Source organism: Armigeres subalbatus, chromosome 3 (genome assembly GCF_024139115.2).
Source record: "Armigeres subalbatus isolate Guangzhou_Male chromosome 3, GZ_Asu_2, whole genome shotgun sequence".
Lineage (NCBI taxonomy): Eukaryota > Metazoa > Arthropoda > Insecta > Diptera > Culicidae > Armigeres > Armigeres subalbatus.
Window position 1 is genome coordinate 99,932,747 of NC_085141.1, and position 27,765 is coordinate 99,960,511.

At 41.0% G+C, this 27,765-nt stretch overlaps 1 protein-coding gene across 1 annotated transcript in view; it reads left to right on the forward strand.

Annotated features, from left to right (window-relative positions):
- The window catches only part of LOC134223950 (protein winged eye), a 77,284-nt gene that overhangs the window by 40,030 nt on the left and 9,489 nt on the right, over window positions 1-27,765 (forward strand). The window contains exons 6-11 of the mRNA XM_062703175.1: window positions 11,553-11,669; window positions 12,268-12,470; window positions 12,533-15,490; window positions 15,552-15,774; window positions 15,989-16,587; window positions 16,647-16,832. Of these exons, the coding sequence (XP_062559159.1) occupies window positions 11,553-11,669; window positions 12,268-12,470; window positions 12,533-15,490; window positions 15,552-15,774; window positions 15,989-16,587; window positions 16,647-16,832 (4,286 nt within the window). The remainder of the gene's footprint in view (window positions 1-11,552; window positions 11,670-12,267; window positions 12,471-12,532; window positions 15,491-15,551; window positions 15,775-15,988; window positions 16,588-16,646; window positions 16,833-27,765) is intronic.

Here is a 27,765-nt window from a genome sequence, read left to right on the forward strand (position 1 = left end):
CAGTAGTTTATGGATTCACGACAAAAAAGGATTTAATTAGGTAAATAAAATAACTCAATTTTTGCTTGCTATTCAATTTTGATTGCTATCGAACCTAGTCACATCAAGAAGAACCCTTATATGAAGTGGATGACCATCGGAATCGTCATTAGCCCTTTCGATGACGAAAAATTCAATTTCGGAGTGGCTTGGTTTGCAAAACTACTGATCTTTCAATGAACTTCAACTTTGGAGTGAATTGGTTGATTGTGAGAATAGCGATTGGTCCAAGTCGTATCAAAAACAAACCAACTCCGGAGTGGGTTGATTGATGGCCAGAATAACCAGAATATTCAGATCAAGGTATATGAGTTTTCGGAGTGGGTCTGACGGTAGTTTGGTGGCACTGTTTGTTTTGGTTGAACCAATAAATTTCTACTTTAAAGAAAGTCAGTTACTGATCTCCCTCCCTCTCCCTAATCTGATTTAGCCATCGTTACTGAAATCCCTCGATGCATATTCTCATATTCAGCATACCATCCTTTCAAATACTTTTTCCCGCTATAAGCTTTACCAGTTTATAAAGATTACACTGGATCAAATACGATCGCATAGCTTGCCGGCATTAAATGAGGGAATTTATCTCAAATTCACACAAATTTATTATCAGTACTTCCGTACATCTATTATTAGATAACGGTTTGCATTTTAAAGTCGCGAACAAAAATTATATGTAGATTTACGCTTCGCCTTTGGCTTATGGAAGTCCTTATCTGGGGCTTCTTCCCCAGAAGCTTGTTTCATGCTCCTTTCCATTTGCATTTCCTGTTCCTTCCTTTTACTTCCACTTTCTTTTCCATAAAGTTAATAATGAAAAAGACATTCCTAAATTAGGGAAGCATGTCGACGTTTTGATACATTGAAATGTTATGACCCCGGGAGTTCCCAGAAAGGGACTAGCCTAGACCCCAAGCTGCTGGTCTGACCAACGGCAGCTTCCGGGGTGGGCGCAAAATGCCTCCTTTCTCCCAGGTCCCAAGGACTTTATTCTTTACCTTTATGGTTTATTCAGTGGTATGGACGGCGATGAGATACAGTGGCAATGGCTTGGTCAGTTAGCAGTAACACTATCGCAGATGGCGTTAGGTACTGGCGCGACGTGTAGCTTGATGGTCTTTGATACGATGGTCGTCGAACCGCCCGTCGGTCTGGGCGAGAAAGTACCTTCAGGAATACGAGAAGTCCTGTCACCACTGGGCAGAATGTTAGCAACCTCGGTGATTCTCACTTGGCAGGTCTTGCCAAGCTCGGGGACGATCGTCTTCTTCACTACGCACCGCTCACTGGAAGTCGTCTGCCGACCGGATAGCTTTGGTCCACGGAAGTCGTCTCGCAAAACTGGGGCCAATAGTTGTCAACCCCGGAAACGAATAACGAAACATTGGCCAGCCAAATGGTAATTCCTTGCTCCGGAGGTGCACTTAGGCACGCGGAAAACTACCAGCAACAGGACGCCGATTTGCAAGATGGCGTTCTCGTGTTAATAACATCTAGTCGTCGAAAAGGCGCAATCACCACACACGCACGTAGCGGGATTCCCACTTAGTTCGTTCCCGAACGTTAAACTATCGGACTGATTTACCACTTATCATCAAATTCCGAGTTTCACGAGGAATGGAATAAACTTCAAAGATGCGAGTTGGCTGTAGGTTCTTAGTATCTCGTACCTCGACTGATCGCTTTATTCCTTTCTTCATCGAAGACTCTGGAGCACATATTTTTGATAACCGTATTCATTTGCCATTGTATTATAGTCCCCGAGAGAATCGTAATAGAAGGTTAGATTTGTATCACTTTGAACCAGTGAATTTTTTAATAATTTGTCATCATTGTGTAGCGGAATTCTGGATTTTGGCGCCCCCCTAAGGCCAGGCGCCCTTGGCGGGGGCCAACCCGGCCAACCACACGCTACGGCGCTGCACGCTGTATCACCGTCGTTTATCTCGCCCAGTGTTGGGAAAAGTACAGTCAAACACTGTAATACTCTGCATATTTACATTTAATCCGGTTTAATGCGACATCTCAAACTTCATGATTTTGCGAAAAAAAAATCAATGGGGCTTATTTTGAGGGATTGTAGACAAGTTGGACATGTTCCGGAATCTTATGGAATCTGGCTTCTCCTTTGATCAATCATAAAACGTTGCTTGCGACATGTCAAACTTCATGATTTTGTAAAATAAGATCAATTGAGCTTATTTTGAATAAGTTGGACACATTTTGTAAAACAAGATTGATGGTGCCCCGGGGAAAATGGCTATTTTTGGTCATACACAAAAACTTGTTTGCGAAATCTCAAATTTCTTGTTTTTGTAAAACAAGATTGATGGAGCTCATTTTGGGGTATTTAGAATAAGTTGGACATGTTTCGTAATCTTCCGGAATGGAGGTTCTCCGAGGAGAATGGCCGTTTTTGATCAGTTATAAAACCGTTCTTACGACATCTTAAACTTCATGATTTTGCAACACAAGACAGGGTGGAGATTATGTTGCAAAGAGAGGATTCAGCTCTATATGTAAAGATGAATTTGAATTTCCTTTGCGGTCTCACGAACGGATGGACTGATTTGCATGATTTTTTTAAATAATCAATTCGATTTGAGATCAGCTCTACACCGCTCTACACAAACAGTTTATTCGACGGGGAAAGTTGAAAAGTCATTAAATATGCAATACTAGTCGACCCGGCAGACGTTGTCCTGCATAGTAGGCGAAAATGCGCATTGTGAACTTCCCATGCGAAATTCCCATACAAATCTTCATTTTAGCTTTTCACGATTTAATCAACTTTACTAATGATTTCCGAATGAGGAAATATCTCGCTTAACTTTTCAAAAGGTCCTAAGTAACATTATTTTCATGAATTAATTTGAATACTGCAATCAATAGCTTTCATGTTGTTCTGTTGATTGCGTTATTCAAATTAATTCATGAAAAATTTGTTACTTAGGTCCTTTTGAAAAGTTAAGCGAGATATCATATAAACCCGTCGGAATCGAAAACGAACATATCTGCTGAAGAAGTGAAGAAAATCCATCCAGCCGATTTCGAGTTATGCGGATACGAACACAGACCATTTCATTTATATATAAATAGATAATAGAGTGAGTTATGAGGAAATCCAGTAAGATTGCACAAGAAAATTAGGAATCCGATGCTGTTCCACCACGCCTTTTCAAGGGCTCCACTTGCAATACCGAAGCAACGAGAGCATCTTTTTATTCTACGCTTGCTGCGACGCAGCAAAGTTAAAATAAATAGATGACAGTTATTCGATGCTTCTTTTTTGAAATTGTTGCCTCCGAAAATGCAACTTGAATATTATTTGGATTCTGCACCGTTTCACCAAAGACTAATCAACCAAACCTAGAAGTGTATCGCAACCTTATCCATGCAAAGTTCCTATGCTTTTGAAAGAATAGCGTAAGAACCATGTTTGGTGAATAAAATCAGGATGGAAATATGCCATTTTTTCAAGAATCTCAAAATAACTTTTACTGATAGAAAATATTATTATTTTCATTATAATGGGCTAGTTTACACCATATTCTATGCATTCAAACGAAAAACTGCAATGCTTACAATTTGGCTGTTCCGCCCTTTTCAAATGTTGGTCTAGATTGATTCTTCATCAGCCTTGCGTCGCAGCATGCGTGAAATAATTAAAATGACAGTTGTGCGTTGCTTCCGTTTCGAATGGTGTACCCTTGAAAACGCTAGTGCATTTGGTTTTGGATTCCGGGAGGCTTCTCCTTATGACTCTAACTTAGAATAATGAATCGCCTGCTTTAAGCGTGTTTACAGCGACACACTAGGAGTTAACTTTCTGAAATCAGTATGGCGAAAGGCATCTGGCTCGTTTTCTCAAAATAAGGCACTTTCTTCGAAAAAATATTTGGTAGGCGTAGTAGCGGACACCATCCTTCATAACCGGTACCAAATAGTTCCTAAAAAGTTCCTAATTTTAAGAAAACCCGCGTTAGATGTGTTTCGCCATACAAATTTTTAGCGGTTAACTCATGCTGGCTATTGGCGCATATACGATAGCGCTTGGATGTGGAAGCGCCGGGTAGAAAACCAGCCACTGCCAATAATTCTCGATTAACTTTCAAAAGGACCTAAGTAACATTTTTTTCATGATTTAATTTGAATAGCGCAATCAACATAAAAACATGAAAGCTTTCGATTGCAGTACTCAAATTAATTCACGAAAAAAATGTTACTTAGGTCCTTTTGAAAAGTTAAGCGAGAATTCATTCCACCAAATTTCAATGAAGGTGTGACTGAAAATCTGAAACATTAGCATTAGCATAAGCATTGAGTAATTCGCACAAATTCGTAGGTGATACAAGCCAAGGCTATTGTATGATGGCTATTGTACTTTCATCCGTTACCACAGATATTGATTTGGGACTAATCACTATCTCTTAGATGGAAGCAATGCACTCTCCAATAGTCGAGATCTGTCCTGGCCACGTTCTTGCGAATGCTGAGGAAGAGGAAGGATGGTTAGTTGGACACCTACTTAAGAAAGATGCAAAGAACTCTACGACCTCTCATAGGTGCCATGGGAGCTTTTGGGATTGTATGGAAGGTTATAACAGTAGGAATCGTTTTGGTAGAACGTGAAACACAGCAAGAACTAAGATAGAAATACAAAGTAGGAAAGGGACGAGCCTGGAATTGAACCCACGACCTCCTGCTTATAAGGAAAAAGCGGTAGTCACTTGATCACCGAGCTTGTCATGTGACTGAAAATCTGAAACATGTACACATTTTTGCATTTCCCGTACACTAAGTACGAGTAAACACACTTAGAAATTTTTGCAGTACATATACGGTAATTTTTTACCGAACTTTCAACAGCTGAACGTTTAGTAATCTGTTCGGTAATGTAAACAACTACCAAAAGTTCGGTTCTTGATATTTTTAATAATCTGTCATAAATTACCGTACGGTTAAGTAATGGAATTTTTGTCAATTATTAAAACTACCGTACTCTTCGGTAATTGGAGTAGTATAGGAACTGTTCCTATTCAGTATTTTGTTTTTAATAACCTCATTTTTTCGGATTTTTTTTTTCGTTATAAAGTTTGTTGATTTATTTATTTTCAAACTTTTTTGCCGAAAAATCTGTAATTTTCCATGTATACCGAAGTAATTCGTCATTTTTTTTTACCGAACAGCGAAATTGAATCTAAGTGTGTAAGTCACCAAAAATCGTTGAAACTAATCCAGATATATTAATAGAATTAATAAGCTCAAAAAACGATGAAATTCCGACATTCAGGAATAATGAGTTTTGAAAACCTGCCGTTGTTTTCATCATATTTACAAAGATGATATTATCGAACCATTTTTACCAACCTGTGGGATGTGCATGCCAAGACCATGCTGGAGATGGTTGAGTTGTATCCCGGTTTGGTTTAAGAAAATTTTTGGTTAGATATTTTCTTGGCATTCATTTGTTTTATGAACTTTTAACAAACATTAGATGGGCTTATTCGTTCGTTAAGTTTTTTGAAATTACGCTGCTGATCATTGTTCATCTAGATTCTTTACTCTAGATAGATGACCGAATGTGAAGCTCATCGATCACTTCAAGGTCTGCTGGTTGTACCAAGAATCATGACAATAAGTGCATGGTGTCCACTTAACTCCCTTTATAAAATTCCCACATTTTTCCCGACTTTTTACGGATATTTTTTAAAATTCCCGATTAGATCTTAAATAAAAATATATATTCAAGTTTCTAAAAAAAAAATCGTAAATGATCATATTTTATTTTAAAAATTCTTCTTCAAAAATAGCATCTCGTTTAATTATCTCAGCCAAAGTCAACTTTTCCAAGGAACTTAATTTTTGAAGCCTCTAATTATTTTAAAAATCGAAAGTTGACCTTAAATAAATGAAAGAATCGATAAGGCGAATACAAATTTTAACGTCATTTTTTTATTAGCACTGCATTACGTTGTGCATCTGTCCATTATTGATCCTATTTTTTTTCTCAATCCATTTCAAGATAATGGGACTCATCGTACCATAGCCAATTGTTTCGGGTGTAGGGGAATTGTTCCATTTTCCATCTCACTGAACATATATTCATCTCATCGCAAAACAGCTCACTGCTAAAAAAAAATACAAAAATACAAAACAAATCAAATTCCTTTTCATTGCTTTGTTTTGATGAAGTGCCGAACCGTTCCCCTATTTAATTGTAATTGATTAGTTTTTTCTCCTATTGTTATATTGTTGCATTTTAGTTTATTTATTATTTAGTCGATTCAAGTACGAGACACTGAAGACGGCCTTACTGTTGAGGTCGAAATACGTATCTGTCAAGATTCAATTAAGTGGTGAAATTCAATGGGATTGTATAAACTCGTCTTTATGACAAGTTATTATTTATGCCAATATTTCATTCATCCTTATGCTGATTTATAACTAAACACTGTTCAATAATCTAAAACACTTCTCCAGTTCAGCGTGATAGTACCAGGACCATGTTATAGAATCAAGATGTTAGCAACGAATAATCAGAAATTGTTGAGTTGTCTGCCTGGAATTGTCGACTACGGTCGTCAAAAGTCTGCAGACAAAAGTTAAGTCGCTTTCAAGAGAATATCGATCATTAGGAATCCACAAGCTGGTTTCAGAAACCTTCCGAAGCGTAGGTGGCATGTTGCTTTCCATCATAAGTTCCTAGAAGATGTCTAGACTTGACATTAAAGAAATCTGGTTCCAATACCATTTTTATGCCATTTGGTCATTCGCGTAAAAATGGCTCTACGAATGCCGCCGTTGTTACAAAAAAGTCAGTTGAATACTTTTGAACTCAATTGAATTGAAATAAACTGATATCAGGAAAAGTGTGCATTACAATGATAATATTTTTGACTTTTTCGCTCCTCTATGCTTAAACGGTGGCATTTGCTATTAAAATAATCTTCTCAAATTTTTAGCTAATTTCGTTGTAATTTATAGTTTGAAGTTTGTATGGAAATTATTATGAAAGCGTTGTCCGTAAGCTCTAAGATACAATACTTTTCCAATATAGAAAATTGAGCAAGAAAACAGATCGTTTATTATAAGACTTGGTCTAAAGCCAACGGCAGTCTTTTGAGTTGGTGCTCAGGACCTCTTTTGTGGTTCCGGGTCTCAGGGCGTACGGACGTAGGAGAGTTTTCGGATCACGGGAACCTAACTTACGCAAATTACTCACTGTCAGTCGGCACCTTATTGGGCTGCTCCGCTTCATACACTGGTTCTTCCTGGGTTTCCGCCGGTTGACAACGGGCAGATCGGCGTCGATGTAAGCGGCGGGAATGGGCGTTTTGGCGATCGTCGAATGTGGCCGTCGGGGAGAACTCCCAGGGTTCATAATGCTCACTCAATCTCAGGAGCACATGATTTTCCCTAACGAATGTTTTCGGGGAGAAATCGCTTTTCGGGAAAGAAAAACAGCCTGGAGAGTGATAACAATTTTTCGCTCACTTCGATTGCCACTAAACGTTGGTTTGCTCTTTTTCTTTCATATTCGAGTCTTTTCGTGGCATCATCAATGCAAATGGTAGTAGCTTATGTTGAACAAATAACTTAACGCTTTCATACAGATAGCGTGGTGGTGTGGCTAAAGTAAGCGCATCTCCACAGCTATTATTGTTACTATTCTGGGTTCGAATCCCGGCGCGGCCATACAATTTTGTAATTGTTCTGCGATAATTCTCGCGAAAAGTGAGTGAGAGGTGAAAGTAATGAAACGAAAAAGGATTTTCATCTAATAGGCAAGATTTTCGTTCATCTTCCAATGCTAATTTTAGAGAAAAGATTTATGGGTGAAAGATGATCCTCAACATAAACAACGAAACAAGATTTTCCCTTGGCCCGAAAAACGCTTGCTTTGGTCTCATTGAAACGAAAAGTCGAAACCCTGAGAACTCCGGGAACTTGCGGGACTTGACGGTTTTCGGGTGTTTTCCACCGGAGCTAGCAGGTATGCAAGGCTTGGACGGGGTCGCGTCACGGCGATTGACTTGACTTTTTTGGCGGTATTCCGGAGAGGCCTGGGTGGGGTCACGTTTCCTGGACGCCGAAGATGGGCGGCGGCGATGCTGCCCGGAGACTGTTGATTCCCAATGAAATTGGTGGAAGCCGGGAAAAACTGCGATGGCGTCTTTTTACAAAAAGAATGGCGGCCGAGCTTGACGGGGTCAAAATCCGCGTGATTCAGTCGCAGAACGCCGGCAGCGGGCGTGGTGATCTCGAAGGGTTATCGCAACGGTATCGGTTCCGTGGAATGGCCCTGGTGTATCACCCAGAGGTTACGAAAGGGTTACGGAGTGATTAACTCACAGTCCACTCATCACGGGAACCAGAACTGTTTATACAGAAACGGCGAAGACTCTCTCCGGATCAGGTTGGCCACGATGGTTCCATGGTGTTTCGCTCTTTAGCAAAACGTGCTAAAACGTGTTTACTCGGGGAGGAATTGGTCACTTTCCTTTTTGATGCCACTCGCTTTATCGCTTCACATCAAAAACTGCTTCTCGGTGAGGTCAATAGCATCTTTTTTCACCCAAAAACCATCAATCGCTCTCTTCTTCCTTTCTCGCATTCCACTGCCCCATTTCAATGGAACTCAACACCCACTCGTCACCCAGATAAATAATCACACTCACACTCCCGCATGCATCCGGCTGCCCAGAGCCCATGCGCATCCAATACATGACAGTTAGAGATCCAAAATTAAATTTACAAAGTTTGTCCCTATTTTTCCGTAATCGTGATTCGGATTAAATATCAATGAATCGCCTGCTTTGAGCGTGCTTTCAAATTGATATGTGTTTAAAATTTCAAACTCTCGCAAGTCGTCCGAAATCTAACTTGGTAACAGTTGACGATAGCTGGATATTACTCAGGAAGGAGATTTTTCAAATCGGCTCGTTCCATTATTCGGGGTGTTATGTGTTTTTATGAAATTTCATTAAAAATTATTAGTATCATCATTTGATACGACTCCAGATTGTGACGACCAATGAGTCCCATTTAGAAGCTGTCTTCCGGTTATTTAATCTTTTTTTCTATGTTTAGCTGATGTCTAATATTGATTGATTTTGATTATTCGTAAAAAAGCATTATGTGATGTCTCTTTTTTTAACTCAAACATTAATTTATTATTGTTCTTGATGCTAAATTGTTTTTGATTCATATTCATCAGGAGTAAAAAGCAAAACAAACCGTTCACAATCATCGGAGTATGAACGAAAGCGTGCGCGGTGCGCACTTTTTGGTGACACGTCGTTGATTGTTCTAGCAGAGCGTCCAACGGGTTGGACTCCTGCGCAACATTTAGAATATGCATCTAAACATGACTGCTTTGCATATATACGAAAAAGGGTGTTAGGCCATTAGGCCGAATGGCCATTAGCCCGAATGAGAAGTGGGAAGTCAGCTCTTCCTTTTTCCTCCTCCATTCTTCTTTCTTCCTCCTTCGTTTATTTTACTTTCTTCATCCCTTTTCCTTCTTTCTTCTTGCTGTTTTTTTCTTATTTCTTCTTTTTTTGTCTTTCTTTCTTCCTTCTTTTTTCTTTCTTTCATTCTTCTCTCTTCCTTCCTTCTTCATTCTTTTTTGCTTCTTTCTTCATTCTTTTTTGCTTCTTTTTTCCTTCTTTTATTCTTCTTTCGTCCTTCTTTCTCCCTTTTTCCTTCTTTCTTTTTTCCTTTTTTCTCCCTTCGTTCTTCCTTCTTTCTTCTTTCTTCCCTCTTTCTTTCTTTCTTCTTTCTTTTTTTCTTCCTTCTTTAGTCCTTCTTTCTTCTCTTTTGCTTCCTTGTTTCTTCTTTCTCTCTTATTTTTTGTCTTTTCTTCTTCCTTTTCTCTTCCTTCTTTTTCCTTGATTCTTCCTTCTTTCTTCCTTCGTTCTTCCTTCTTTCTTCCTTTTTTCTTCCTTCTTTCTCCTTACTTCTCCCTCTTTCTTCTTTCTTTCTTCTTTTTCATTCGTTCTTCCTTCTTTCTTCTTCCTTCCTTCTTTCTTTCTTCCTTTTTCTTCTTTCTTTCTTTTTTCTTCTTTCTTTCTTCTCTTTTTGTCTTTCTTTCATCATTTTTTCTTTCCTTCTTTCTTCCTTTTTTCTTCTTTTTTTGTTTTTCTTTCTTCCTTCTTTCTTTCTTTTTTCCTTTCTACTCTCTTTCTTAATTTTATCTTCTTTCTTTTTCTTCATTCTTTTTTCTTCCTTCTCTCTTCTTTCTTTCTTCCGTCTATTTTTCTTCTTTTCTCATCTTTCTTCCTTCTTTCTTTTCATTACTCACCTCTCACTTCTCACTTCTCACTCCTCACTGCTCACTTCTCACTCTCACTTCTCACATCTAAGTTCTCACTTCTTACTTCTCACCTCTCACTTCTCACATCTCACTTCCCATGTTCACTTTTACGTCTCACTTCTTTTTAATTCTCACTACTCCCTTCGCACGTCTCACTTGTCATTTCTCACTTCGTACTTCTAATTCGGTCAAATGGCCATTCGGCTTAATGATCCCGCATCGCAAAAAAAAGATGGTGTGAGGAAACGGAGAAAGCTGGCAACGCTCACGCTGGTTCTTCGCTTCTCACTTCGTTAGTTGACAGGGTAGGTCGTGATTTAATAAAGATTTAAAAAAAAATAGGTCGTGATTGGTATCCAGATTTTTACCAACAAACAGAAATGTTTGTTTAGTCCGAGCAAGTTTTTTTTTTCGAGAGTATGAAGTGGTACGAAGCTAACACATGTTATCTATGCCAGGAAGACTTTGCTAGATTCAAAAATGGATTTCTGTTTCGACCCTTATAGGCTCGAAAACTACTGAACCATCGGCATGAAGATGTGTACCATCGTGCGGGGCTTCTTTTGACAAATCGGGGGCTACTTTGGTCATTTTGAAACAAGAATTACAAAGTAAATAACTACCAAAGATGGCAAGTATCTTATAGGATGGCAACTTTCTGTTTCAAATTTGGTATTTTTTTATTTTTTTTTTTTGGAAAATCAAAATCCAAATTAGCCCCAAGAGTCAAAAGCAGCCCCGCACGACGGTATGCAGGTGTTTTTGGGACCGGGAAAGGTTCTTAAGATGGTAGACCCCTTCTTCTCAGGAAGGGCGGGCTCCCATACAAATGAAATACATTTTTTAATTGGAAATCTAATCAAACAAATATGTTTGGCATGTGAAGGTTTATGAAAGCAAGGAATGTTTCTGTGGTGGTTCGAGACCCCTCCTCCTGAGGCGTAGCAAAGCGCGCCGGAAAAAGGCTAGTAATGAAATAAAAATGAATATCGAACTATAATTTATTTATTCTTTTGCTGAACTGATTTCTTATTTCCTTCTGAAATAGAGATTTAATATATCCTTCCAATTGAAGTGTAGCGCATGTTTCGGCTCCTTCCCAAATTGGTATATCTGTTTTCCGGAAATATGTTGATGTCTTAAAAATGTGATATTGAAGTATAATGTTCGTGTTTCTGTTTCCAATTATTTTTTACAGCCCCTATTCCGATGGAATCAATGCTACCGATGCCGCCGATGCCTCCCGTCGGTTTCCAGCTTGTTCGAGATCCCAGCACCGGACAAATCCTGTTCCTTCCAACGACGACCACAATAGGTGAGTGATGCGTGACTTGAGTGCAGTTCCTTGTAGTGCCGATAGATTCCAACCTAGCATCTAGTTTAGATAGCAATGATCACAATGTTTTCGCTGTTCACCATAAGCGATGGACTTCAAAGTTCAAAATACATCACATAGATCGATTACAGTTCTGTTACACCAATCAGTAGTAATTATTTGCTCTTCTTCTACTTTACTAGAATTGTGTTCCTTTCATAAATATAGCAAAATATTTTTTATACAAAACGCCAGTAGCAATCAAAATAGTTTCCTATCAAAAACTTTTTTTCTTTTGAGTACTTTGTCCTTAGTTAGTTCGTACAATTTCCGGTGTTTGGGTTCAGCATTAGTTTAGTTATTTTCAAATAATTGGACAGATTCAGATTAGTTGCTTGCTTGTATTGCTTAACTTTTAACAAATAATTTTCTTTTTCTCTTTTCTTTCATCCTTGTTTCTATGCATTGACATCTTTTTATTACAACCGCCTTAATTTGATTTAATCGTACGCTGCTTTAAAAACGAAACCATTCATCCCCATATACACAACTCCGTTCGCTTCACAATGTCTTAACTTGTCGGTTGGCCGCCGTATAGATAAAGTCTACATTTCTTGTATAGAACCTTTTCCGCAAACGGTAGTATGGCCGTCGTATCCTCAGTCAACGGCTGCCATCCAGCCGCCGCATCTGCTGTTGCCTCAAATACCGCAACAGCAGCTGCAACCGCCACCACTGGCACCGCTCCAGATGCTCAGTTCCGATTATTTGGCGACCGCCAGCAGCACCACCTTACATCAGGTTAGTCTCCTTTTGATCGTTCATTTCTCTTGATACTAATTTGGGCTCGTCCTCCACTGCAGCAACAACATACCCAAACACATCACAGTACAAGATACGTAGCCCTAACCTCGGACAGCAGCAAACGAACGAATAGCAACAAACAAATGACGAACAACATGTCGATGTCCTGCCAGCCGACTATCCCCATGCCGATTCCTTCACACACTTTTATAAAAATTGAAGACTGTGGCAACTCGGCCCCTCCAAGCTGCAACAGCTCCACCCAAATCTTCCAAGAACAGGAGAAAACCATTCAAACGGCAACGATTGCAACATCTCCCGATATTGCCCCTCAGTTATTGTTCCAGCAGGGCAATCTCATTCAGATCACACCTTCCGCCAAGACTACGGCTACGCTCCTGGAACAATCGGCGATTATGCCAGCAATGACGACAACCGCCGCACACCCAATGACTCCTCCCCCCTCTACAATATCCGCTTCGATAGCCCCGAGTCCTCTTCAACCAGAACTCCCAGCAGCCACTTGTCTAACGCCTCCTCCAGACCATTCCATTTGTCAAACAGAAGACACCGAGCCAGCCTCCTCAAGCTGTATAGTCCCCGAAGTTCAGGATGCCAACATCCAAACTGATACCCCCATCATGAGCGAAGACGACAACACGATTGGTACCGATGATGTTCCCCATCAACACGATGCCTCTACGCTTACTATTCCTGCTATCTCATCGGACGAGGCGATCGGACACTTCCCCGAAACATTCATGCCTCAACCTACCGTCATACCAACTGAAATGTTGTGCCATAGCATCATTAACAACAGTGGTGATTCCGCTATCGAACCGGACATGTCCGCCCACTCAATGTCCGGCACTAGCCTAAACATTAGCAACACCAGCAGTAGTACAAACTGTGATCAAACGGAAACAGAGCAAGAAGACAACGTTTCCACTCCCGCTGTTTTGGCAGTACCGCCCGAGACTCAACCACTCACCGTTAACGCCAACTGTGGCGGCCTACGGATACCGAAACTAGAAATGCTCTCCCCGGTAGAGCCTCATATGCCCCAGGAAAACGAGGAATACGTTTCCGAACCTACCGCTTCCAACCCGCAGGATCAACCCGTGGATCTCAGCGGGCTCGAACTACTCTCCCGCAGTATAGAAGTCTTCCAGAAAAAAGCTTCCATGATCAAAAAAGAACCCATCTCCCCGCAACTCCCTCCGGAGCCTCCGCAGCTCCTTCCTCTCCCCCTCCTTGTCACTACTCCACAAGAACCCACGCCTCAACCTCCCATTACGCCCCCCTCAGAACCAACGCATCCTACCTACCCTACCACCGCGGAGGAGCTGCCGGTAGCAGACTCGTACATCCGAAACGACGAACCGATGGTAGGTCTGAATCTCCTTTGCGCCCTGGCCGAGCAACGCTTCCAGGAGGAAGGCATGTTCAAAAAAGACTCGCCCGCCACCGCCCGTTTCTCGCCATCCATATCACCGGCAGACGGAAAACTCGGTCGGTCAATCGAGTCCTCATCGCCACCACAGGCCCCGCTAGTGGCGGTCAGCCCGGAAATACCGTCACGCAAACGCAAGCACAAACATTCCAAAGATTCTCGTAGATCCAGCAAAAAGTCCAAACACGACAAGGAGCAACGTCGCGAACGCAAACGGAAGCACAGCTCTGACGCGGCGAACGAAGACGATGAAATCAATGGCGAACTGAAGCAGAGCTTCTCGCGAATGAAAGCAAAGCTGGAAAAATGTAGCTGCGCGGATGCGGATGAGAAGGATCACCGTTGTTCTACTAAACCCACGTGGCCGTCATCGGCTAACGAATTGTTCAGTGTGATCGAGAGTGACATGAAGGAGAGGCTAGTGAACATCACGAGGCAGTGCGAGGAGAAGAAACGCGAACTGGAGCAGATGAGTACGACGTCAGTTGCTAAAGTGAAACCGCTGACGGCTATGGTTCGAATACCGGACATAGGCAAGTCGTACTTTGGCGGATTCAGTTCTTGTGCCAGTGGGTTGATGAATGGAAGCTCTGGCATTGCCAGCAATGGAGTGCAACCACCAACGATATCAGCGCCAAAGTTGAGTACTATTCCGGCGTTGTCGCCGAATTTCTCGTCGTCATCCAACTCGACGACTTTCGTTGAGCTACCGAAGCTCAGTTCGGATACTGATTCCAGCAAGCTGGAAGACTTGGAATCCAGTTCAATCGAGAGGCTATCCTTTTCAAAACGAAAGGGGAGTATTCCTAAGAAGCACGATGATATTGCTCTGACGGAGACAATTGTTGCGAAGAAACCGAAGAGCTTGGTTGGGTACATCTTGGCGTCGAAGAATCGTCTTGGAGACAGTAACGTCAAGGAATCGGCTAATCATAAATCGTCACACCATCATCACCACCACCATCATCGTTCGAGCTCCGGGACTGCAACCGCTACAACCAGTAAGCATCAGCAGGGTGAGATCAAACAGAAAAAGTCTCCAATTCATTCGTCCAAGTTCGAGAGCACGACAAGCGACGACACGAGCAACTTATCCGATAGCTCTACCAAGGCACAGGTCAAGATCAAATCGCCAGCCTTCAGTTTCGAGGACGAGAACAGCAAGCCTTCGGATGCAGCGTTTTCGATCTTCGGAGGTAAACCATCGATCTTCGACAAGGTGAAAATGTCGCCGATGAGCAGCGCGACCATGAATGTACTGAAAATGTCCCCGGTACAGGCGGTAGTAACCCCACTGAAGCACCACCACTCCAAACACAAGAAATCACGCAGCAAGGAACGCAAGCGGCGCAGCTCCGAGAAAAAACGAATCGATCAGAAGTGTCTACTAACGAGTGACTATCTGAATCAGAATAAAACGAGGGTGCTGACCGCCATGGGAGGACTTTTCTACGCTGGATGCTTGAGTGCAGTTCAGCCACCAGACATCTACGCTGTGACGCTTGATGGGGAACGCGGAAACAGACCGCACATCATGTCGCGGGAGGAGGTCTTACGTGATGCGGTATTTTCTTAGACATAATTGCTATTGGAACATGTAGCTTGATGTTTGTATTTTTTTTTAGATTTTGGAAGTAGCCCCGAAATCAGTGGACGAGATCATGCCTGGAACTCGATTGTGCGCATACTGGAGCCAACAATATCGGTGTCTCTACCCAGGGGTAGCAGCGGAACCAACGTCTCCGGATCCAGAAAAACGTTATGTCAATGTAGAGTTCGACGACGGAGACAGTGGAAGAATTGCACTGGAGGACATCCGATTCCTGTTGAGTGATTATCCGATTGTCGGTAAGTTGGGCAAATTCATATTTTCGCACTGAATAAATTCGCTAACATAATTTAGTTTGTAAGTCTCTAGTCTTAAGTTAAATTTAAGTTGATCCAGCGACCACCTTTCGGTTGATTTGTGGAACTTGTTTTCTTTCTTTTTTGCGCTCCATTTAACACATTCAACACACCGACGCTAAACCAGAATACGATCCAAATCCTCTTCTATCGCTAGGCAAGAGAAAGCGCCAGCCAAGTGTTTCGGAAGTGGGTACCACTGGTACGACCACTGCCGGAACGGCGACTAGCGCTCCATTGGCAGCAACGGCCACCACCAGTAGTACAACGACGATAACCACGACCAACTGCTTTGCCATGGTCAGTGATCGATCGAACAAGCGAATACACGACGATGCGTACCGAGAAGAACGCCGACGGTCAAAGAAGATCCGTAAGGACAAACTTCGCCGATTGGCAGCGAACAATGCTGAGCTATCGTCGCACAAGCATAAGAAGAAATCGAAGTGCTACGACGATTATTGCAAACACCGGAAGCACAAGAAACGGAGAAAGCACAAGAAGCACCACCGGGAGCACGATATTCCTTCTTCGCCGGATCAGGCCGCCGCCGGTTCGATGGATGATGACATATCGCAAGGCGACAGCGCATCCCAGACGGCAGGGCCTTTCAGTCCGGCGTCCGTTACGGATGTTCCTTTACCGGAAGAGAAGCCCGAAGAGAAGGAAATATTCAATCCCACTTTGAAGGAAGACACGATGACCGAAAATGAGGAGGCGAGCTCTTCCATTACGGAGAGCTCCGGATCGTACTATGTAAGAGCTGTAATGATTAAAGTTATAATTCTATAAAGAATAACCCTTCATCTTTCCAGCAACCGAAAAAGTCCACGGCGGAGAAATCCGACAAGCGGCAGTCAACGGAGAACAATAGCAAGATAGCAGCGTTCCTACCGGCACGACAGTTGTGGGCATGGTGCGGAAAAGGTTACCGTCGCTCGACTGGTCGCGTCAAGAAGCAGTTCTACAAGTCGATCCAGCGCGGCAAGGAAACGATTTCGGTGAGTGCCAACATCTTTCAAACTTATTTCAAAAGTCAGTTCTCGATAAGAACGACCCCTTTCCGTGGGGGCTGTTGTTTTCCAATTTGACTGAACTGTGCAGGATTTGTCCATAATGCGAAAGAAAACGTTTTGTTTCCAATAATTGCATATTATTCGACAACTCGGCCGTACGAAAATCTTTTTTTTTTGTTGAATATCTTGGCTGTGCATATGCACAGCACATGTTTCGAAATGGAAAAATTGATATGAAATTTGCAAAAAAAAAATCAACGTGTCTTGAAGGGACTTGAACCCACAACCTCCTACTCTCTAGATAAACGTGATAACCTCTACACAACAAGACCACTTAAAAGTCCCGTTTGTGAAAAAGTACCAACCTCCTTCGCGGTTAGCTCTTTTCTGCAAATTGAATATCTTTCGGAGGTTGGTACTCGGATTCTGACGGATTCCGGACTTTTAAGTGGTCTTTTAGCATAGCTTAGCTTAGTACACGTCAATGTTTGCTACTCCATGATTGACCAGCACTGGTGTAAATTACACTACGATCCAAATGAATAGAGCTTGGGATTTATCACCTATTCTCGAAGTACACGTACATGAAGTACACAAATGTATACAGTTTTCCGCGAGTGGTAATCTGCCGTAATCTGGAAAAGTGGCGTATACGCCATTTTCCAAAAATGGTGTTAACGAGTACTACACTCTGAAAAATCTTCACGTCATGTTTACCTGAAAACAAATGTGGTTCTCATCCACCACACTTTTCACGTAAGAGTGACCTGAATGGCATGTAACCTGAACAAAACTTAGATTAGGTGAGTTACGTGATTTATCAAGTGAATCTGAGTGGATTTTCCAGTACTAATGACGTGAAGTTTGAAAGTAGTTACGTGTTTGATCAGGTGAACCTTACGTGAATTCTACGTACCGGTTACGTGAACTTTTAATGAAAGCTACATGATATCAGGTATGCTTTGAAATATATTACAAAATTGTTTTGTTTTAAATGAATGCAAAATAAGTTAGTAACTGCCAGCAGCCGTGAAACCTCTTCGCGTTGCTGATGCGCTTGATGCGTTGAAATGCATTTGATGCAAAATGATGTATTTAATATTAGACAAGGAATGCTGTCATTCGGCAATTGCGCTTCGTAGTTATTGCTAAAACACTGTTGGAGAACAAATCAACGAATGTCGATTAAAATTTATCAGATTTGGACAGAAATTTTGAAACTAGATTCTTTCTCAAAAATTGCTGCTATTTCCGATGTTGAACCAATCAAAAAGTAGTCCATCCTTGGACGTTAAAATCTGAAATAAAAATTTTATGCTAACGCTACCGAAAAACTGTAGACTTCATGTAGCTTAAACTTCTTCCAAATCACTTTTCTACGAATCTTCTAAATTTCATGAGACGTTTCCGTTGATATTTTTTCCAAGGAGGGAACTGCAGGTTCGGAAAATTCTCGCCTAGTTGCACCTAAAATATCCCTTACCTCTGCGAAGCCTAACTATGTTTAGGTTATGTATCATTCATTCTTACGTGATTGTCAAGTCACTTCCACGTGAAAAGTATATAAACACGTTTGTTTTCAGGTAAATCTGACGTGAAGATTGTTTACAATGCTGGTTTTCCGTAAATGCCGAAGCTGCAATCACACTAACACAATCTCACTTAAGTTGTTTACGAGTACATACAAACATATTCACCAAGATTTTTAATAAAAGTTACGTGAATTTCAGGTGAGCATTACTAACGTCACGTAACAATCGTCGTTTGTTCAAGACAGTTCAGTTACGTGATTTTTCACGTGAATATGACGTGATGATTATTTAGAGTGTACTCGTCGAGCTCTTTAACAAAAAACGAACAGTGGGTAATGTCTTTGACACAACCGCGAAGTGGACGTAGGACTTGACTTGAACATGCCTTCAAATATACATAATATGTATGTCCTAATCTCTTAGGGTAAAATCAGCAGTGATTCAAATCGTTCGGGGCTGTCAGTTTGAATATGAATTTGAATCATGCACTTTCCCAGCAGTGGCTCAAGATTCATTTTTTATAACAGTCGAGATTCAAAAGCTTAAAACTGTTATACCGCTCAGTTCTATTTTCTGCAGATTTGAACCACGAATGAATCACGAGATTCAAATATTTTTCAATTGTTTTGGTGTATGAATGCGTCATTTTATGTACGGATCAATCCACTTTGCATTTACCGCACCTTCCTCAGCAGCAACATAATCATTTCATTTAATGGAAAAAAAATCAAACATGAATAGAACACTGCTGTGGAAGCCTGTTAGTTTGTTCTATTTTGGCTCATATTCAAACTAGAATAGTATTCGAAAATTTGCAACCAAACTGAATCACTACTGATTTCACTCTTACATCAACTAATTTGTACAAAATATCAACGATAACAGCCCAAACAATAATATAATATTTTTCGTGAGCCATTCAGAAAAAATATCTCAAATACAAAATACATTATATTCCCTTCTTTGGCAAGACCTGTTCATCAAAAAACTACTTCGAACGTGAATATTCAAAAACTTTCCAGGAAGTATCTATCCGGTCACGGACGGGAAGCGGTGGAACTGCCTGTAATGAGCCACCAGTTGGCTCAGCAGGGATGTAGACTGTATCTGCCTTTCGACTCAAGGGTTTCCAAGTCCGTACGATAGCGACAGAAGGAGAAAATTATTTAACTCTTATAGCATTGAAAAAAAGCTGTTTGTTTCGGTTCAAATAAGTAAGCGGTATTTTCAAATAATGATGTATTTCGCGAGATGGTATAAAAAAGACTGAATCCTCTGCGAGCGAATGCACTTTTATTTTACACTTAATTTTGAATTGTCTCTGCTTCCCGATAGGTCGAACAATCAGTGAACGTTTTGTTTTCCCTTCATTATCGATGCGTTCGTGATGGGTTTCTTCTTTTTTACTCTTGTCACTTGCTGATGGCGTCTATTTAGTACATCATCGTACAACATCCTTAGTAGTAGGGGACCGAAATACCCGCAGTCAACTCGGGATTTGATGAAATGGTATTGATAATATTTGGCGTGTTATCTCCGATTTTTATATTTCAAAACGTATTTCATTATATGAGAGACTTGGACACATAAGGTATCTTTGAGCCCCTTTCCCACTGTTCGTTTTGAAATTATTTATAAAAAAAATATTGATAATCTGCTCTTCGCGTATAAAATATTATCTTTAGAATATTGGATTTGGCACCCAAGTACAATTTCTAACGCGAAGAGTATTGAAAACTTTGACATTGAACTCTCTAGTAAGTCTATTTTAAGTCAGTGATTCTCAGAAGAATCGTTTGCTTTGAAAACATACACTATCTAACTATGAAAACATACACATATGTTGTCTATTGTTGTATTGGACTGTAAAACTTGTACTGGGTGCTACGGGCTGGAGCACAAAAGGAAAGCAGCCTTCATGAGGCATATCCGCCGATGTGTGCTAATTCTCTGTATGCAGCCAGCAGGACGCGAACTGCCTTAATGCAGCGACCGACGAACCAGTGACGAATTGCAAAAAATTGAGAAAATTATCATTACCTCTCTTGACCCTGATAAGGGCCGAAAATAACCTTATCGAGGTACAATTGGTTGACCGAGTGAGTTTCTTGCTCGAAACCAAACCCATACAATTTCTATTATAGCACATTGCAATTCCTTCTCTTGCTTCTCTTCAGCCTGTCTCGGCTCGATGTCAATGCCGGCCGGCCTCGGCTCGACTCTGCGACTGCTGCCGGTCGGGTCTACAGGGTGAGCTGCTTCTGCATCTTCTTCTGCTGCTGTACTGGTTTATGCTTCGGCTGATGCTGGCCCCGACGCTGCCGATCCGAAAAAGCGGATGATGGGTACGATGCTACCTGGCTAAAAGGCTCGAGTGCCAATCTGCTGTCGAATCGATGCTGCTTGCTCCGCTTGTCCCAGTCAGAATGAAAGAAAAAAGAATAGCGTTGCGCTATTTTATGCCTTTTCGGCACACCCAGCGGCAGCTCATTCGCTGGAGTCTATACCAATCAGAAGATGCTAAAAGAATGATGCGGTACCCATATTTATAGGTTCCCTTGAACTCAATGTTTTGCATTGAAAACAGTTTTAGGTCTATTGAAACAATGTTTTCGGATCTTATCAAGTATGGACATGAAAGGCATACTCATAATCTGTCGATTTAGAGGCTTACCGTATAAACGCGTTCACTGAGACGAACGATATTAACGATTAAAATCTTTCAATCTATTGAGAAGAAATGAAGTAATCGTTTTTTATTCAGATATTTTCTCAGCTTAATGTAAGGCCTCTTTAGATTAAGGTATCGCTATTTATACCCTTCGAGAAATGGCTTATACCAACTCTCAAAGGCGCGCCCCTCAATTAGTTTCGGCTCAACAATAAGTGGGATAATACTGATTTTGACCATGCATCGGATTCGGTACTGAAGTTCAAACATATTTTTGCTTCTTCTTATGAGTTACGGATTCGTTTTTGTACAGAGGTCTGATTTCATTGCGTTTTGACATTTCTGAATCTCACCTTTACACAGAGCTCTAATCAGTCAGAGGGTTCAGCAGATCCTGAGATGAGATGTGCCAACTGGCTTCTTATTTTTCTTCTTCATTCTCGCTTTGTTCCCTGTTGTGTTTTTCAGCCACTACCATCACCATCCCGGCAAGTGTTGTCAGAAATATTGATTATTTGTTGAAATCATTAAATTTTATTTTTATTGAACCATATGTAAACAGAGTGACTTCAATATACATTAAATGACATTGTTGAATTGTCATTTAACTAGTGTACTGCAATAGGCGATGTGAAATGACGGAAATTTATCCAAGAAAATATATTATTTCAAATTGAAACGCTCATCGCCACTTTGAAACTAATCATCAAACAAGAAAATTTAGTTTTCTCTTAATTTAAGATGGAATAAAACCGTAACGAACTATTTGTGATTTAATATCTAACAAGTCACTTAAAAACTGGGCTTCGTAGAAGAAGATTTCGATGTGCCACTAATTCCAAGGATTTACAATCGTTCCATTGGCAATTTTAATGATTTGCACAAGTTCTCACAATTATCCTAAATAAAGGTACTGCTCAAAAGAAGTTGAGGGCTGAGGAGTGAAACAATATATATTTGAACTTTTGTAAATAAGTTTCTCCCAAATTTCCATCGTGCAGAAACTATAATCATTCTTGACAACACTGCCGATAAAAGAAACAGCTTCCCTTCCGAGCTTCGATAAACAAACGGGTACGTACGCAGTTGTCAAAATCAACCTATCAGCAACTGGTTCAAAAATGGTCCCATTTCAAGACAAAATTGTCAAAACGACTTATATGCTTTTGTAAACAAAGATTCAAACGACGATTTGATAAATCTGAAAGCTCTCCCACGCAAACCAACACCACAAATAGGTATCTGAAGGCTTTCGAGTCCGGTAGGTGCTGATGAGGTGAATTCAAGCCTTCTTATATACCACATTGATCAAAATGCTCGAACGGTGAGTGCAAGTGACCTCCACAAACGTCAAATCAGAGACTAACTCTCAGGCAAGCTGGCGGCCATTACCGCCCGCGGAAAACTGGATATGTAGGATATCTGTTCCACTTTGTGTTCTGTTGCTACATTACGATCAATCCACGGAAGAGTGGAAACTTTTATGGTTCTAAGAAATCTTACGCTGTTATGCCATTCGTTTTCCCATTGAAGACGGATGGCTTTTTTGCAGTACACCCGATTCTGTTTTTACACGGATTTTTTTTAAGCGGCCGTGTAAAAAAAATCCTATACAAAATTTTTGCAAAGTTGCTCCATTTTGCATGATTCGTCGAGAAATTCTAAAACTTTTTTACACGGATTTTCAAATTTTGAACTGAAAACTTTTTTTACACGGAACGCATCCCCCGTGTAAAAAAGAATCGGGTGTATCGTAGCACAACTTCTACGGGAATCCAGTTTTCCGCGAGCGGTAATGGCCGCCAGCTTGCATGCGGGCTAGTCTCTGATTTGACGTTTGTGGAGGTCAACTGCACCCACCGCTCCGAGCATTCTGACCAATGTATAAGAAGGTGCTGATTCAGTGAACTCAAGCCTTCTTATATACCACATTGATCAAAATGCTCGAATAGTGGGTGCAGTTGACCTCCAGAAACGTCAAATCAGAGACTAATCCGCAGCTGGGTGCTGCGGATAGAGCCGCTTTTCGGCTTTCAAGTGAGTAGAGAGATGTTTTGAAATAACTCCCACAAGCAAAATTATTTTGCAGTTACTTGGCTGTCAAACATTTCCCGCTCTTCGATTTTCTCTTTCCATGCTGCATGAGGGTGCAGAAATGCGCGAGACTCTACATGACTTTACGATAGTTTACATTCAGTACTGCTCCAATCAGCTGCTGAATCTCGTGAAATGGCATAACGAGTGCTTTTTAGTTGCATTTCTACTAATTTTCCACTTGAAATTCAATGTGGAAATATTTGTTACAAAGAATACGAAGCTCAAACTGAGTTTATTTTAATTTTTTTCTTTAAATAATAACAATACTTCTCAATATAAGATCTGAAACGAACATAACCACAATCTTCAATGTTTGACTCCGGCACAATAGAAAATTTTGGCTTCAGTTTGACAACCAAATCGATTCTATTCGCACCACCCAGATCCGCAGGCAAGGTGGCGGCCATTAACGCTCGCGGAAAACTGGATAGTAACCTCCGTTTTTGCCGCCGTTGTTCCTTGTTTTCCTAATATATCTGCCTTACCATTACCTTCTATACCGACAAGCCCTGGAATCCAGCACAACACCACTAGTTTTGTTCTCAGTTCATTTTCTAGTTGCTGAATCCAGGGGTGTTTATAGTTACCAAGGTCACTCCTGATCAAGATTAAAAGTGCTCGCGTTTCAGGGGCACACCACTGTTCAGAGGCGGCGCACAGCTGTCATTTTGTTGATTTAGCTTTGCTGCGTCGCGCATGCGTGGAATAATAAAATGACGGTTGTGCGTTCTTCCTTATCAGTGGTGGCCTGAAAACCTATCTTATTCTCAAGAATGTTCTCACTTTATCAATGCACTTCTGAGTCCGAGAAATCACGGTTTGTCCATTTTCTTCGACGAGATGTTCAACCGCGTACAGGACGACCATTGGTTCTGCGGAAAATTTCAGCTTTCTGTAGTCTTCTCCAGTTCTTTTGGAGTACGACCCGAAGCCACAATGATGTCGTCGTCGGCGTACACGAAAATTTCGATTCTTTGCGGTATGCTCTCGAAAATTGTCTCCATAAGTACGAGAAACAGAATGACAGACAGATAGTGTTGAACCTCGAGAGACTTCGTTTTGTTAAACTCGTTTTGATGAGAACGTGTTTCCAATCGCTACACGAAATGTTCGGTTGGTCTAAAGCTTTGTACAAATTGGAGCATTCTTCCTAAATTCTTCATATGTTTATATATAATTTTATTTCTATCGGCCGTGTCGTATGCTTTGGCTATATCTTCATACGGATTTCGCAGTGAGCATTATTGTCCACAGTTTTCCTAGAGCTAGTATGGAATTCCGCGCCTTTGCGAAAACCAAACTGGTATTTGTTTAGTCGTTGTTGTTTTCGAGTTCTTCGTAAGTCGCTTAATCATTCGCTCGACTGTTTTGCGTAAGCAACAGCGCGTATAGGTCTTGTGATCTTTGCTCGCTTTGGAATCGGCATAACTATTCCTTCTTTCCAACTCGTGATATTTAACCCGTTCTTTAATTACCGTTGGTCGTGTCTAATGGTGCATTTAACCCTTATAGGAAGGTGACTTAGCATGGGTATTAATCTCGTCAACTCCTATGGATTTGCTCCCAGCTTTATCCAACGCCCATTCTAACTCTTTGATTGTTAAGTCTTCGTTGGTGGTTGGGATTTCGACGTTTTCCATAACAAGCATTAAATCTTAGCCACATTTCGCTGCTGGTTGTTTGGGGGTTGGAACTTGTTGTAAACGCTTCCAGTTTTCTTCTTCGTGTCTTAACTGCTGCCTCCACATTCTTTAGCTGCACTCTTCTACGGTTAACATATTATTCCTTGGTACACGCTCTGGAACTATATCCTCAAAATCGGTCCAGTTGGCGTTTTTGTGTGGCCATTTTTGCGTTGATGCAATGTTTGTGTTGACAGATTTGTGTTCATGAGTATGGGAAAATGATCACTTGTCCAGGTGTCAATGTCTGATCTTCCATTTGAGTTTGTTTACAATTTCCGGGGAAGCTATTCATAGGTCCATAGCTGATGTTCCGCCATTACAGGGATCTAGTCAAGTCTGTTCTCCGGTATTCAGCAACACTAACCCATGGTTTGTAATAAAATTTTCCAAGACATCGCCCCACATTGGACTATGGCTATTGAAATCGCCTAGCAGCAATATTGGTTGTGGCAATTCACTTATAAGCTTATCTACTTCTTCTTTTAGGGTTTGGGGTTAAGTGTGCAGCAATTATTGAATGCATAACCTGTGCTGCTACAACTTGCAGTGATGTTTTCAGTTTTAATAACTTGTAGGAAGTATTTCTGTGCACAGCGAGTCCGACTCCATTTTGCGAGACAGACCGGACCGGGAAAAATAGTCCAATCATATTCTCCATGGTGATATTTCTGCAAAATATTTGTCCTGGACAAACGAGTTTCTTTTAGCGCTGTAACGGTTGGTTGATAGTTGTTCGCAAGCAACTGAAGTTCATTGTACCGCCCCTGTACTCCGTTAAAGTTTCATTGCAGGGCAACGGACATGTTGTCTTCTTGTCTTTGTCGTCTACCGTCGTTGTTTTGACTCGATGAGTGGGTTGGAGGCACTTCTGAAACGTGGTGTGCATCGGTTGTCTGTTGCGTTTTGTTAGGTAATCTTGTACTTGCCTGACTATGGTACAGACGCCCGTCGCCGACTGCCGCCGGAGAAACGACAATTGAACCTGGATCATCTCCGGGCAGGGTCAGCGTCGGGTTAGGCCTGGTTGATGATTTTGATCCGTCCGTGTTCCATGTGATGATATGTCGTTCGGTGTTGGCAGACCGCGTCAACAGGCTGGGGTATGACGTCCCGGATAGATCCTCCTCCCAGCTGCACTCTCTTATGCGAGAGTGAGGAGGGTACTGCCCTTTCCCCTCCCTCAATCCTACAGTTGTCAAATTCGGTATTGTTGTCGAAATTTGCAGATATTGCATCGAAATTGGTTATACTGCTAGGAATGATTTTAAAGTTATTATTTTCCATGCTGGCCGAGATTAGCCGGGAAATTACTCAGCGCTGCTTCATCGGTGTCGGATTCATACATCGGGAACGGTTGGTTACATAATATTGAACGTTTAGGTTTAGGACTGTGCTTCGTGCTTCGAGTGCGTCTGTTGCGTTCTTTGATTTTCTGGAGCTGTATCTTGTTTGTTGTTCTTATTACGTCGTTTCGAATCGGAAGCGAACATCATCTTTGCGGGGTTGCTGTCCGGAATTGTTGCAACATGCCCTGCCCATCGTACCCTTCCGGCTTTAGCTACCTTCTGGATACTGGATTCGCCGTAGAGCTGGGCGAGCTCGTAGTTTATTCTTCGTCGCCACACACCGTCTTCTTGCACGCCGCCAATGATGGTCCTAAGCACCCGTCTCTTGAATACTACGAGTGCTTGCAAGTCTACCATTGGAACAACTCAGGAAAAAGACGGTCAAAACCTCATTGTGGCGTTTAATGCAGATTTAGATCCATGATTTTTTCATAGAATTTGTTTAAAAAGCTGCCCGACAAAATCTAGAGCGTGAAATCCACTATTATGTTTTAATGCGACACCCGAGCAAAAAAACATTTTTTTTCTACAATGTTTTTTTCTGTTCGGGTTTTTGACACGTTTTAGAATATAAGGGATGCTGACGTTCAATCACCTTTCTCTTTCAAGCACATAGAAAGGATGTGGTTTGTTTTCATCGGGAAACGTTTCCCGATGAAAACAAACCCTATCCTTCGTAGGCGCTTGAAAGAGAGAGGTGATTGAACGTCAACAACTTTATTATGTTTTGAGAAATTTTGCTAAAGACACTGTATGTTTTCTTCCTAATTTTAAAGGTTGAATCGTTGTTTTTCGATACTGCTGTCCAAAACTCATATAAAAATCGATTTTCAGATATACAACATATCAACACGTTTTATATCACAAAATAAAAAATGGCACTAATATACGATCGTTTTCAGATAATATGGTATTTTTGATTGGAATTTCAGTCAAATAAAACGGTTTTATTGAAAAAATAGGTCAATTTCTTGATTAAATATCAACCTTATAGGCACATTTTGGCAGCTAGATTTCCGTTATTCTAAAAGCTGATTTTGTATATAAGAAGCCAGTGGCTAAAGCTCAGTTGGGTCTGATGAGGCTCACTGATTTTTGTTCCAATTTTTATAGTGTAGTTTTCGATAAATATTTCTCTTTCTCATCATATCCAGCATTTTACGTGCGGTAATGGCCGCCACAATTTGACTCACTTTTTGCTAGGATGCATTCGATTTGACGTTTGGCTTGTGTTGTATGACTCCGCAGGGATCATCATCATCATGAATTTATCATTATGATGATGACAACTTATCGTTTTTGTGTCATACGACTCAAGCCAAACTTCAAACTGTTTCCACCCTACCAAAAACTGAGTTGAATTGTGGCGGCCATTAGCGCTCGTAAAATGCTGGATACTCATTTCTTCGGCCTTATTGTGGATCTATTTTTTATTTCCATAAGTAGGGTGAGTGTACCCTTTGCTTATAATTCAGTGCCTAATTTAGCCAACTTTTGAAAAACATTGTTTTCAACAAAAACGATTGGTTTTAAAAGTAAATTTGGCCATATAATAAGTGTATCTTTATGAGAGCTCTTAATAAATGC